This window comes from Schistocerca serialis, chromosome 2, assembly GCF_023864345.2.
Source record: "Schistocerca serialis cubense isolate TAMUIC-IGC-003099 chromosome 2, iqSchSeri2.2, whole genome shotgun sequence".
NCBI classification, from domain to species: domain Eukaryota; kingdom Metazoa; phylum Arthropoda; class Insecta; order Orthoptera; family Acrididae; genus Schistocerca; species Schistocerca serialis.
In genome coordinates, this window is record NC_064639.1 from 776,779,403 (window position 1) to 776,795,020 (window position 15,618).

Genomic DNA, 15,618 nt, shown 5'->3' on the forward strand with positions numbered 1-15,618 from the left:
TGAGGATCATCATTGAAAGTATACCCATCGCACATTCCCCCCATTAATGTCCAATAATAGGTATCCTGAGACTTCTCATCAAATAGGGTACTTCGGAATCTCTGTGCCATTTTCAGTACATGGACATTCACTTCCGGAAAATTCCAGCAGTAGTGATCGAAAGACCATGTAAAAACAAAACAGCGTCTCACCTTTGCCTTCGGGGTCCCACGCTCTTACTGTGTCTTACAAGTTTGCCAGTACCACTCCTGAAAATGGCGAAAACAACGACTAAACACTGAGTGATTATTCCTCACACCGGAGAAAAACACCGGCTGCTAGAGTCAGGAAACCGCTGTCCAGTCAGGTAACTGCAAATGCCTGTTTGCCCGGCAGGATGCTGCAGCCCCTGATGTTGGGCTACCTGCTGCAGTACTTCACGCCCCCGCGCACCATGCCGAGAGAAGAGGCGGTGCTGTACGCCGCCGCCATCGTCGTCATCACGGCTCTGAGCACGGTCTCCTTCAACCACTACATGCTGGGCGCACTCAGGACAGGCATGCGCATGCGCACCTCCTGTTGCTCGCTCATCTACCGCAAGGTGAGTTCCACACTTGTCTCTGCCACATTTCTCAAGCATATCTATGAATCTGTGAACTTAAAAATTCAAAGGGACATGGAATGAGTCAGAAAGCCTTCTGAAATAAATTTACAATGAAAAAAAAAGTATCAGTACCCAATATATTGGCAATTTATTCGGAAGTGCCATCTTTCCAAATCTTCCACTTCAAGTATTGGAGCATGCTACTTAGCATGCAGTCTACAAGACTGATACTCAAACGCATCACTCCCTTCGACGGACATATAATGCGAGAGTCATACTTCTGTTCTTTGATGCGAATACTTCGGTAGGTAACCACTACTATTTTAATAGTCTAGTTCGCGGGAAGTCTTTGGTTCTGACATTAATATTTCGAATACTTCGGTTCTCCTACAGCTATTATTATTTGGAACGATGAAGAGCCGCAAAAAAAAGTAAGTAAATAAATAAAATAAAAAAAGAACTTTTGTGGACCCTAGACACAGTCAGCTGCCTCGGTTGAAATGTAGCCATTCAAGAGCACCGCATGGTTTTCAGCTCCATGACACAAGTCTAAGAAGTAGCAGCCCAGATTGTTACAGCACATTCGAAACATCTGGCTCAAGTCTTCCACTCGACTCAGGACCGGTCGACCACGAGCAGTTATTGGGGCCATGCTGTAGATAGTGTGTTTCTCTGAAATTCCGTGAGCAATGCTGCCCTTCTCAATCATCTCTGCCAGTCGCTGGACATCCAAGTGCATGGCCATTCACTTCCAGAAAATTCCAGCATTAATGATCAAAACACCATGTAAAAACACAACACCGTTTCAACTTTTCCTTCGCAGTCCCACGCTCTTACTGTGTCTTACAAGTCAGACCAGACGACAAGCGTTGCTCATTCCAACGTGCGCCAGTCTACAGGCGGTTGTACCGTATTTCCTCGGCGGTTGCTGATAAAACTGTGTTCAACATATTAAATGAGGCTCCCAGGCATGCACGCTGAGTGCACAAGACGATCCTTCCAATTCCCTGCTGCCGTTTCGCTGAGGGATACCATTACTCGCCGTACGTTCGAACTGTCTACAGGCAGTTTTCCTTTTGTGACTGTCTCTCCCGCACACATGATACAGCAGGACAAATCAAGTGAGTCAAAGTCTTAGTGTCTTGAACATCTGTAAATAAGAACCAGTTCTCAGTTTCTTAAATTTCTCACTTTTTTTTTTAAGTTGATCTGTTTCCAGTATACTTATCGGCGATGAACGAGGCTTCTACCACACTGGCTTACATGATACAAGTAACAGTTATTCGTGGTCTTGCAAAACAGACACCTCACACAGAATTGCAAATTTTTTGTCACATTAAATGTCTGACGTCGTTAGCTGACCGGCAGGCTGCCAGATTCATCATTTACTCGATCACATAGATAAACAACTATACTTAAGATTTTTCAAAATACGTTTTGAGGACCGTTTGTAGTTTCAGTATGACACAGCTCCTCCTCGTTGTAAGGATCACAAAGACAGTCATCCTCCAACTTTCGCATGATGCGTCACTGCCAAGTAACATATCTTGATGAAACTTCGACCGCTGATTGAAATAACTGCTTCAGCATAGCATAGAAGGTAACTGAAAGAAAAACACAATGAGACCAACAGAAACGACATTATCATTCAAAGACAATAATTACAATGAAGTCCCCACGATTTACGATGCTCTCCTGGACAATACAAAAGGCGGAACATGGTTCTTAACAGGGTGTGTGGTTACCACGGATGGCAGTGCACGCTTTGCAAAGTGCTCCCATGTTAGACACAAGGCTGCTAAGGATTTCTTCTGGCATCTACATCTACATCTACATACATACTCCGCAATCCACCATACGGTGCGTGGTGGAGGGTACCTCGTACCACAAATAGCATCTTCTCTCCCTGTTCCACTCCCAAACAGAGCGTTGGAAAAATGACTGCCTATATGCCTCTGTACGAGCCCTAATCTCTCTCATCATATCTTTGTGGCCTGTCCGTGAAATATTAGTTGGCGGCAGTAAAATTGTACTGCAGTCAGCCTCAAATGCTGGTTCTCTAAATTTCCTCAGTAGCGATTCACGAAAAGAACGCCTCCTTTCCTCTGAAGACTCCCACCCGAGTCCCTGAAGCATTTCCGTAACACTCGCGTGATGATCAAACCTACCAGTAACAAATCTAGCAGCCCGTCTCTGAATTGCTTCTATGTCCTCCCTCAATCCGACCTGATAGGGATCCCAAACGCTCGAGCAGTACTCAAGAATAGGTCGTATTAGTGTTTTATAAGCGGTCTCCTTTACAGATGAACCACATCTTCCTAAAATTCTACCAATGAACCGAAGACGACTATCCGCCTTCCCCACAACAGCCATTACATGCTTGTCCCACTTCATATCGCACTGCAATGTTACGCCCAAATATTTAATCGACGTGACTGTGTCAAGCGCTACACTACTAATGGAGTATTCAAACATTACGGAATTCTTTTTCCTATTCATCTGCATTAATTTACATTTATCCATATTTAGAGTTAGCTGCCATTCTTTACGCCAATCACAAATCCTGTCCAACTCATCTTGTATCCTCCTACAGTCACTCAACGACGACATCTTCCAGCACACCACAGCATCATCAGCAAACAGCCGCACATTGCTATCCACCCTATCCAAAAGATCATTTATGTACATAGAAAACAACAGCGGACCTACCACACTTCCCTGGGGCACTCCAGATGATACCCTCACCTCCGATGAACACTCACCATCGAGGACAGCGTGCTGGGTTCTATTACTTAAGAAGTCTTCGAGCAACTCACATATTTGGGAACCAATCCCATGTGCTCGTACCTTAGTTAGGAGTCTGCAGTGGGGCACCGAGTAAAACGCATTCCGGAAGTCAAGGAATATGGCAGAGAGTTCCATTCCTCCACTAGCGTGGTAGACAGCTTTAGTATGGTCGTTGGTGCATGTGGACGGGCTAAAATACATCTCCACATCGCATCCCACTCCTGCTGTGTGGGATTTAAGTTGGGGTGAAAGTGCAGGCCAGTCCGTTAGCTGCATATGCTCTCGTTCCAACAGCTCCTCCAACTGCGGCTGTTCGATAAGGTTGCACACTGTCATTCGTAAAATTGAAATAAGGGCCGAATGCATCCCTGATGAGTTGCACATTGGGAAGACGTACAATGTTACAATAACGTTGACCGGTGAGTGTACTGTGGTCAAAGATTTGGAGACCAGTACGCCCATACAACATTACGCCTCCCACACTGTAACACTTGGACCCAATACTATCATTTCGAAGATACTGGACGTGCTGTTATATGGCGATAGATGGGAACATGTAATGCACCCAGGAACAGAATATGATCATTTTGGTGACCCAGGTGCTATGGTGTGCGAAGTCAAACAGTTGCACGGGCATACTGATCTCGAAATATTTGAAAATAGTACACTCGCCCGTCAATGATGTTCTGACAATGTACTTAATCCCCACGTGGGGTTGTGTTCGACCGTGGCTTCAATTTTATGGATGGCAGTCCGCGACCGCATCGCACAGCGCAAGCGCAGGAGCTCCTGGAACGAGTGGATATTTGGCGAGTGGACTGGTTTTTCCCTTTCCCCCGAGTTAAATCCCATCGAGCACGAGTGGCATGCGTTGGGGAGATGTGTTGCAGCACGTCCACAGGCACCAACGACCATCCACGAATTGTCATCCGCCTTGGTGGAGGAATGAAACGCCCTACCAGAAGAACTCCTCACCAACCTTGTAATCAGCATGGGAACACGCTATAGAGCGTGCATTGCCTTCCGTGGTGGTCACACACACTATTAAGAACCGCGTCACGCCTTTTGTTTCGTCCAGGGGTCTATCATGAACCGCAGAGACTTCAGTGTCTTTAAATAAAAGCGTCGTTTCTGGTCGTCTCATTGGATATTTCTTTCAGTTACCATTTGTATTATAATGTAGCTGTTCTTTCTATGTATCGTCCAAGTTCATGTTACTTGGCAGTAACATCATGTGAAAGTTACTGTCGTTCTGAAGTCTTGCAAAAGTAGTGTATTTTCCAGTCGATGAAATGGTCGCAGTTGTTTCTACCTTTCAGTTAGCCCGGTCTGAGAAGTCCATGACCATGGATTTTTATTTGGCATGACGAATGATGGAAAGTCAATATCCGCGAAGAACTACTTTCTCGCACTGTAAATGGTCACTGTAAAGATCTTCGATGATCAACAAGCCATCTTCCACGACTTTTTCCAAATATTTGAAAATTCTGTCAAAGAAAGTGGAAGGTTTAAGTATCATCAATGAATTATTTTTAAGAGTTTCATGAAATATTCATGAAACCCTTGATACTTCAGCACGAAAGAAACAAAACGAACTGCAATTTCTCGATATTTACATTTAAAAAAAAAATTATGAGACTGTTTGTAGGCTAAGAAGCAATTATTGATATCAGTAACGACTTAACAAAATGGCGCTGTTACATTGGTAGAGCGAGGCTGGCACGATGCTTTAACAACTTCTTTGTGACACAATTACGAGGATAATCCCAAAAGTAAGGTCTTCTATTTTCGTATAAGTACATAGACCTGTTTATTTCTACAGCGGTTTACATCAGTTTACAGCTTGAACATTTAGCTATTTTTCGACACGATCACCATTTCTGTCGATGCATTTTCGTAGACGATGTGGCAGTTATTGTATGCCCATGTCATACCAGCTCGCCACCATGCTGTTCAGAAAGTTATCAACCTCTTCTTTCACCTTGTCGTCGGGGCTGAATCGCTGAGACCACAATTAATGCTGACAGGTACTGTGAGACTCTGAAAAAACTCAAACGGGCAATTCAGAACCGGAGAAGAGGAATGTTGAGCAAGGGCGTACACATACACATGACAACGCTCCCCCACACATTGCTCTCCTACAACAGATTCAGTGGAACATAATCACCCACCCACGCTATAGTCCTGACTTGGCGCCCGGTGACTATCACCTGTTCCCTAGGTTAAAAAAACGTTTCGCCGGAAAGCGATTCATCTCCGACGACGAGGTGAAAGAAAAGGTTCATAACTTTCTGAACAGCATGGCGGTGAGCTGGTATGACGTGGGCATACAAAAACTGCTACATCGTCTACAAAAATGCATCGACAGAAACGGTGATCGTGTCGAAAAATAGCTAAATGTTCAAGCTGTAAACTGATGTAAACCATTGTAGAAATAAACAGGTCTATGTACTAATAAAAAAATTGGAGACCTTACTTTTGGGATTACCCCCGTAGTTAGCTGCGTCTTAAATTTTAAGCCTGCCTTCACTCTCTCTCTTCTTTATTTCTTAAGTGTATATAGGTAATAGTTATTGGAATTTGATTACGTTTCTTGTCTCCTCAACAGTATATTTTGAAACATACTGAATCAATAAGCTAAGAGGTTTACGTTGCAAAAAGAGCAATAGACACAAATAACACCGTGTATTTCAGTCCTTACGGCTGAGCCGCACGGCGCTGGGTGAGACGGCTGCTGGGCAGGTGGTGAACCTGCTGTCCAACGACGTCAGTAGGTTCGACCTGGTGTCCGTGTTCATGCACAGCATGTGGTGCGCACCAGTCACCGGCTGCATCTGCGCCTACTTCATCTACTCTATGATTGGTGCTTCCGCTTTCGTTGGAATTGGCCTGGTCTTCGTCATCGTGCCTACTCAAGGTAAAGCCGTCAAGTGTCTATTGTTTTATTTTTATATTCTTGTTGTGAACAGCGAAATTATTCTAGTCGAAGTAACACAATTACTTCTGGGGACTACATAACTACTTCCACCAACTTGGATTGTATCTTAACTAAATGTGTAAGCTTGACTCAAATGCAATATGTTCAAGAACACGCATGTTTGCTGATGCTAGTTCAGTGACCGTTGTGTTACTGTCGTCTCGAATCGTTGTGGCATTACAATCTGCTCGTCCAGAACACTTTCCCTACTTCCTGTTTCCGGAATCGAGCGAATGATTTACTTCCAAGCCGCTCCAAATCATGTTCCTTTCCTGCCTCGCCACTTACATTCCACGATCATTAGACACGCTCATTTTAATGGCTACATAGCCGATTATAACGATCAGACATAAAATGAAACAGACTGCATTAACTGATGTGTCGACAGAAGTGCCGACACAGTGTGGTTTGAGGAGCCCGAAATGCACGCTATAAGCTCACGCAGGATGGCGTGAGATCTGAAACAGGATACGTAATGAATGCTATAAAGAAAAGTACGTAGCTTCTGGAATACTTAACTTTAATCCATCATTTGTATACATCGTTCTTGATGAGACATGCTTCATACGATAACTATCAATTGCTATGGCGCCTTCCTAGGTCGTAGCCATTGACTTAGCTGAAGGCTATTCTAACTATCTTCTCTGCAAATAAACGAGGCTTCGTCCGTTGCATCGCTAGCTAAGTCGTCCGTACAACTGGGACGAGTGCTAGTAAGTCTCTCGAGACCTGCCGTGTGGTGGCGCTCGGTCTGCGATCACTGACAGTGGCGACACGCGGGTCCGACATGTACAAATGGACCGCGGCCGATTTAAAGCTACCACCTAGCAAGTGTGGTGTCTGGCGGTGACACCACATTAACCTTAAGAAAAACGAACTATTCCCGCTCTACTATTCGCTTATTTCTGCCATTCCAGCTAACTGTGAGTGACAAGTACAAAATATTTATTCTGTGACTCTACTTTGTAGGTGTAGCTCACTTTTACTCAGTCTGTAACAAATTACTTACCTTCAGTTGCTTTCATTTTTATTCAAAACATATCTTAATCCAGTGATATTTTATTTGATTATACATCTCTGTTGGCTATATAACGAAAAGGTGAAAGATTATTCGGCTACACCAGAGCTGGCGCTGCCATCAATGAAATTTTATTTTATTGATCTATATTTGACAACAACAAAAGTCAAGAGTACACTTGATCTACGGAATAGTTTTGTTTACACGCATTTTGAAAAGTCGTATCCTGTGTGTGTCGTTCAAATGGATTAATTGGAATACTAAGCTATCATATATTTCTTTTGAACAGTTTATCGCCAATGGAAATTCGTTTAAATTAGATGAAGGTTTATATGAAATACATTCCTGCTTTGCAGTGCTTTACAAATAGACAGATAAATTCAGACGGGTGGTGGTTCCTATGGGACCGAACAGCTGAGATCATTGGTCCCTAGGCTTACACGCTATTTAATCTAACTTAAACTAACTTACGCTAAGGACAACACACACACCCATGCTCGAGGGAGGACTCGAACCTCCGACGGGGGGCGGGGGGGGGGGGGGGAGGGGGGAAGGAAGGGGGGGCGCGAACCGTGGCAAGGCGCCCAAGACCACGCGGCTATCCCGCGCGGCTGAAACCAGACATGGTCATGCTTTTCGTGAAGATGATCCAGCTGAAGAACATCCAAAACTGCAGTCACACATGAAAAATCGAAAACGTTCGATGTGTGGAATTGAGTAACCGGCGATTATTGGTGCATGAACGTCTTAGTATCGTTTGGGACGTTTTAATGAGGATTTTACTGGCTTTGTGCGACAGTTTACTATTTTGGATGCTGCGTGAATCCACCACTTCTTGCCAGGAACGAGACTTCACTCAAAGCAGTGGGATCCTGCAGTAAAGCCGGCCGCTGTGGCCGAGCGGTTCTAGGCGCTTCAGTCTGGAACCGCGCTGCTGCTACGGTCGCATGTTCGAATCCTGCCTCGGACGTGGATGTGTGTGATTTCCTTAGGTTAGTCAGGTTTAAGAAGTTCTAAGTCTAGGGGACTGATGACTTAAGATGTTAAGTCCCATAGTGCGTAGAGCCATTTGAACCTGCAGTAAAACAGGAAAGTCTATTTCAGCTTCTATAAGGTGCTGCCAAATCAAGACGAGACAAATGGGGAAAAAGTAAATAAAATGATTATTATTTCAAACGTAACAGCCATACGGATTGTATCCGAGCGAGCACCTGTTCATCCGAAACATGTCGACGGCAACGAATGTATTCCTTCAGGACTCCAAAAGTACGCAGATCGCAAGAGGAGACTAGTGACTGCATGGAGGATGTTTAAGTGCTCCCCAGCGAAACTTCTGCAACGTACTCGAAACATGTGGGCAGTTCCACATGCTGCCAAGGTTGTTTCGTCTACGCGCAGAAGTTTCGCTAGGAAGCCCTTACACATCCTCCGTGTAGCCCCGATCTCTTTCCATTCGATTACTATATTTTTAGAGCCCTGAAGAAGAACATCCATGGCTATCGACTTGCTTTGGACGAAGAGGTGAACGCCTGGGTACAACCATGGGTCCATAGGCAACCGCCAACATTTTTCCACGAAGGCAGTGACCATATTCTCTAACAGTAGGATAAATGTATTACTTTTGAGATAATACACAGTTTAATTACTTTTTTCCCACCTGTCTTATAGAAAGACAATGGCCACTACATCAAAGGATGCTAAAGTTTCTTTGTGATAGATTACATTGCACAGGGAAAAATAATACCTGATAAGTATTACACAATACAGATTTATTCCAACACGTATGGTTTTTGTTTTAAGTTAGAAAGATGAGTTTATTTATGTTGTCTGAATTCTTCAAGGTGTTCTATTTCCTTTGCAGGAGTCTAATATTTTCAGTTTCTCTCTAATAGTCCTTTGTTACTTCCTGTTCGATTTCAGTTATTTAGTTCTGTGCGTCTGCAACCATGGATGTAAAAAGAAACGTTTCTTTACCGCACACTATGAGTATGACATTTTATCTTCTCCTAATCATCGTCAACGGAAATTGTCAGAAGACCCTTTCATAGGTCGGTACATTGTGTAGAGGTTTTGGAGATAGATGGTAGATGTTCTCTTTACGTCTACACAAACAGTAGTTATGTTTTCCTTATTTCTCAGACATATTACACAATTTAAAAGCTACAGTGAGGCAAAATTTTATGTAAACAGTCTTATATGTGTAGTTCTGCCATTGATGTATTTTATCTGATCTGTCTAGTGATCTAATTCTTGATATGGTAATACATGACGCAAAGGCGCCAGAATCGAATGTTTTTTGTGCATCTATGTATATTTTCATTAGTTTTATCTGCTAATGACTCCCGAAACACTGTCAACATTTCTAAATAAAAACTTGTATCTGAAGTGTCAGAGCTATCATTAACGTCGTTTAACAGCTAATAGATCACACGTTTAAATATCATGTCAAAATTATCTTTCAGCGTATCTGGGCAAGCTCTCATCGAAATACCGCAGTCAGACGGCGCTAAAAACAGACAAGAGAGTCCGTCTCACGGATGAGATCATTTCCGGAATGCAAGTGATAAAGATGTACGCCTGGGAGAAACCTTTCGCTAAGCTAATTGAGCTGGCCAGAAAGTAAGTAACCACTTCCGCGCGTTATCTTAATGTGAGTAAACTGCCATTCATGCCATTCACCACTATCAGTTCTGCATCATTAAATACCGCTGCCTCATGTGATGTCATGTTAGAAATCCCTTACGTTCATCGAGTACACCTCTCCGATATGATGGCACAAATTAAAATATCGTATTTTTCAGGCTGGAGCTGAAGGTTATCATTAAAACATCCTACATACGTGGAATTTTTATGTCATTCAACCTATGCACCACCCGAGTCGCACTGTGTTGCTCATTGATCACGTTTGTTCTAACAGGAAACGACCTTACAGCAGACAAGGTAAATCATAATCATTTCCTTTAAATGAAAATTAATTTTGTAGCATTTAAAAGTTGAGTTACATGTGCATGTTTCCCAAATATTCCCATACTATACTTGCATAAAGCAGCCCAAAGTCGTTATCTAACTGGAATGCGCCCTCTCAATTACAGGTTCATAACTGCAAAGAACGAGTTTTATTGTACATATCTATCTAACCGGTCAATGTGCACGATGTTTCAGGTGTTCGTTGTTCTGACTTACTTCAATGTCTTGGCCCAGACAATGTCCATGGTTTTCGTTAGAGGCATAGCTGAATTAGCTGAGGTGCTCGTTTCAGTCAGGAGAATCGAGGTAAGTACACAATGATAATTACTGAGTGCATTGTTTTCGCATATAGTGGTAAACACATATATCCTTCGAAATGGTAGACCAAATAGTAACAAATACTCATACGCTAGGTTTTCGATATGTTTATTTTTATCTTTTCACGAAGCAAGACAGATGACTTAACAAACTTCTTATTTACTCATGATTTGAATGAGACATGCAAAGAAGTAACGAAGGAAGACTGGAGCGTTTGGCCGACATCGAGGTCATTAAGACGGAGGAGAGACCCAGTTGTAATAAGTGACAGTGGAGGGGGTAAGGCACAGCCTTATCGTAGAAAACCATGTCGGCACAACACAAATAGCTCATCCCACTCATTATAATTGCAAACGAAGATAGTAATCGATCCACTCGCAAATTACTCTCAGTGGTTACATCACGCTTTACACACGCACACACACACACACACACACACACACACAGAAGTATACAGTGATTATTGTTTCCTTTTCGTCGTATGTCTTCTCGTTATATGTTCAAGTGTGTGAATTCCTAAGGGACCAAACTGCTGAGGTCATCGATCCCTACACTTACACACTACTTCAACTACCTTAAACTAGCTTACGCTAAGAACAACACACACACCCATGCCCGAGTGAGGACTCGAACCTCCGGCAGGAGGGGCCGTGCAGTTCGTGACATCGTTATATGTATCTCGCCGGTATTCCAATGACAATCGGATCACACATGGTACATATGCAACATATTTCTGTAATGTGAAGTAAACTTGCAGCGATGACGAAGGTAAACCTGATCCGAAAATTGTCAAATCGAAATTTGCAAGTGAAAATGAGAATTTTAAGTTGGTCTGCTGACGAAAGTGAAAATCCCAGTAGAAAATTTATTTATCCACGCGACTTGCGCAATGTGCTATGTCTGCAACACTTGTTCTTTGTGGCGACTCCCAATTTTTATGCGGGACTACCAACATCGCACAGAGTTCAATCTGACGCTTTCGAAAAACCCCAGGGTTGCTCCAAAAATGCCTCAGGCAGCGAGAATTTGTGGTGTCACCACCAGACACCACACTTGCTAGGTGGTAGCCTTTAAATCGGCCGCGGTCCGTTAGTTTACGTCGGACCCGCGTGTCGCCACTATCAGTGATTGCAGCCCGAGCGCCGCCACACGGCAGGTCTAGAGAGACTTCCTAGCAGTCGCCCCAGTTGTACAGCCGACTTTGCTAGCGATGGTTCCCTGACAAATTACGCTCTCATTTGCCGAGACGATAGATAGCATAACCTTCAGCTACGTCATTTGCTACGGCCTAGCAAGGCGCCATTATCAGTTACTATTGATGCTGTAAAACATGTGCCGTCATGAGCGATGTTCACCATTTATGGATTAAAGTTAAGTATTCCACAGCTACGTCCTTTTTTGCTAGTCTCATTTCCTTGACCTGTTCCAGACCTCACGCCAGCCTGCATGAGCTAAAACGCGTGCCTTTCGGCTTCCTCTCATAGTGGGTTGGCTCTCTTGCCAATCCACAACAGAATTGTTGGCTGAAGCTGGTCACAGGTCCTGTTCCAAAAATGAACAGAATAGAGACAGAAGTGATGACACTTTCTGAAAGACATGACCATCATTTTGCAGGACAACGCTCATGCACGTACAGTGCAAGCTGTTACTGATTTGTTTGACTGATGGGGCAGCTGTGTGCTATACCACCTACTGCACTTCCCTCACTGAAGCCCTCATTAGTTCGAGTTCTAAACTGAAGGAAACACTTCACGGCATTCGCTTCAGAACTGCTACAAATTCGTCGGGCAATAAACCGGGCAGCTCGAACTATCAAACCTAACTGGCACTGCTAAGAGTATCCTACGACTTCCACATCGCTGGCAACGGGTTATACACAAGGCTGGTGATTACTTTGAAGGTCAGCAAAACTTTGAAACACGTATCTATTTTGTATGTATCTATTTTGTTCGTATCTATTTTGTACGAACTGTAAATAAGTAGTTGCCACTATTAAAGTTCCAACCCTCGTACGTTTATTAGAGCGCATAGACAAATATTTGCAAAGTTATCCCACAACCCGTTTGCCTTCTTAACTTTCGAGTCCGTCGTTCCAAGAACAGTGTTCCGTATCTCAGATAGTTTGTATCATCACTTGAGAACACCATGCATGGGAAGTTAATCACAAGGCACAACATGTCAGCTCGAAATTTACTGCAACAGTGTATTATCAAACTCAGTGTGGTGACAACACGTTGCACAAAAACCTTTTCCTGGTTTTTAGCTTTGTAACACCCTTATTTCACTTTTCTCAGTTTGCTTTGAAAGGAGTACTGGGATCACGAACGCCTATGATTGCGTTCTTGCCACTTCACAAAGAAGTGGTACCCTTCATTATTTGCTCAAGAATCAACAGGAAACAGTAAAACAACAAATGGGAACAACTGAGGTGCGATCACTGAAGATCCATAGTTCCTTATTACTCTCATCGTGGAAGCACGTGTAAACAAGTGAAAAACGGTGGAAGTTGTAATCCATTAATTTTATAATTACACTCTAAGGGAACAAAAAACGACGCATAACGATGAAATGGGGCGGAAATTGTTGGATGTGACGTAGATGTACAGAGAAGCAAATGATTACAATTTCAGAAAAGAGAATGATTTACTCAAGATAAAGAGCTTCTCAAATTGAGCAAGTCAATAACGCGCTGGTCCATTTGTGGCCCTTGTACAAGCAATTATTCGGCTTGGAATTGATTGATAGAGTTGTTGGCTGTCCTTCTGAGGCAAATCGTGGCAAATTCTGTTCAACTGGGGTGTTAGATCGTCAAAATCCCGAACTGGTTGGAGAGCCCAGCCCGTAATGCTCCAAAACGCTCTCAATTGGGGAGACATGCGGTGACCTTGTTGACCAAGCTAGGATTAGGCAAGCAGTGAGACAAGCAGTAGAAATTCTCACCGTGTGCCAGCGGGCATTACCTTTGCTGAAATGTAAGCCAGTGTGGCTTGCCATGATGGGTAGCAAAACGAGCCTTATAATATCGTCGACTTAACGCTGCGTCGCGGATAACAACTACAGGGATCCTGCTATTAAAAGAAATCGCTCCCCAGACCGTCACTTTTTGTTGTCGGGCTGTAGTGCGTGCGACAGTCGGTATGGTACCCCACTGCTCTCCGGGGCGTCTCCAGAACCCCATTGACTGGAGTAGAACTGTCTTCATTGATGAGTCCTGCTTCGAACTGAGCCCCAATGGCCAGCGAAATCGTGTTTCGAGATGCTCAACGAGACTGCGTCACCTCTCTGACTGCTGAATTACGAAGGGGATATGATTAACCACTCCAGCTAAGTTTTCGAAAAGTGTGGAGAAAGGTATAGTTTCGCCCAAACACAACCCGCACGTCAAATGGCGCCCACTTTGATGTGTGCTAAAACGTTCTGCGTACCTGTTATCAGCAATTTCAACCACAAAGCAACAAACACAATTTCACGAGATTGTCGTTACATGATTTCGAACAGTTGAATGTGATAATCGCGCCAAAAATAAGAAAAGTAGAGACGCAGTTTCGATAGGTCATTACCAACGAGAAGAAGTTCCTGTCTCTTTCCTAGGGTTAAATTGAACCCGTCCAAAACCAAAGGGGTACTGGCTGGTCATTCTAGGCTCACAAATCCGAAATATTGGGAATCCCTACAAATTTTAACTCTAAGTGGGACAATCAGCCGGAGTGGCCGTGCGGTTCTAGGCGCTACAGTCTGGAACCGCGAGACCGCTACGGTCGCAGGTTTGAATCCTACTTCGGGCATGGATGTGTGTGATGTCCTTAGGGTAGTTAGGTTTAAGTAGTTCTAAGTTCTAGGGGACTGATGACCTCAGTCCCATAGTGCTGAGAGCCATCTGAACCATCTAAATGGGACAAATATCAACTTCTCTTCTTCAGCAAAGAGTCAAGGAGTCATAGTAGATGAAAATCTAAATTGGACTGAGTACGTAACTGTAACGTGAAAGAAGGCATCAGGAAGTCTCCATGCCCTACAAAAGTATAAAAAGATCTTCCCTCTTGGCCTGAAAAAGAAACTTGTACACCGATTTACGCTTCCAGTTATTGACTGTAGCGATATAATCCTGCAAGGCCTTTCTCAGTAAAGCTCACGGCCCCAGAAACTGCTTGGCAATGCTGTGTTCGTTATATCTGTGATATTCTATTCTTTGATCACATTTCACCATCGAATGCACAGCTATCCTGGCTGCGTGCAGACAAGCACAGACATTTCCTTACCTCTGTCTTTTCTACTGTTTTATCAATGAACACTGTCTCTTATTCTCTCCTCGACCTTAATGGTCTTGTCTGAACTACATCGTAGAAACATCCGTCCCCATCAGAGCAACATCCTTTCTCTCCCACTCCATCGTTCAGTCACGTTCTCGAAGTACATCTCAGTAGTAGGAAACCGTTTCCGGAACAACCTCCTGCATTATATTACTAAATAACATCTCCAGCTTCAGAAGACAGTTAATTATATATCCAGTAAAGACAAAAAGATTGCCATTGTCGCTGCACGCACCCCTTATATACATATCTTTCCAACCTAATCTTCCTCATTTCCCAGTATCCTTAGCCGATGACGTCTCCTTAAATTTCCTTTTCCCAGAACTTTCTTTATCAGAAAACATCTATTTTATTGAGCTCTAAATTCTTCTTTTATGGGTCATTATAATTAATGTTATTAATTTCATAATTCTGCATTATTGCTATTATTATTAGCTTATTATTGTTATTATTATTAGTAGTAGTAGTAGTATTACTATTATCACTATTAGCGGCTGCAGTAGTACAAGTAATTCCAGTATTAACTTTGTTGATTCGTAGTCTACTTTACTCACACAGCTACTGCGGGCGCTCAATTTTAATACTAGTTGTCACGATAAAATTATTATTTTCCTAGGTCACTGTGGTGTAATATACACTGTATGTCTGAAACCCTTGG

General features: G+C 43.3%; 1 protein-coding gene across 1 annotated transcript in view; it reads left to right on the forward strand.

Moving 5' to 3' along the window:
• Positions 1 to 376: 376 nt before the first annotated feature.
• Positions 377 to 15,618, forward strand: part of LOC126458002 (ATP-binding cassette sub-family C member 4-like) — a 120,778-nt gene continuing 105,536 nt past the window's right edge. Inside the window, exons 1-5 of the mRNA XM_050094775.1 lie at positions 377 to 580; positions 6,065 to 6,287; positions 9,828 to 9,984; positions 10,167 to 10,305; positions 10,528 to 10,638. Coding sequence (XP_049950732.1) covers positions 377 to 580; positions 6,065 to 6,287; positions 9,828 to 9,984; positions 10,167 to 10,305; positions 10,528 to 10,638 — 834 coding nt within the window. The remainder of the gene's footprint in view (positions 581 to 6,064; positions 6,288 to 9,827; positions 9,985 to 10,166; positions 10,306 to 10,527; positions 10,639 to 15,618) is intronic.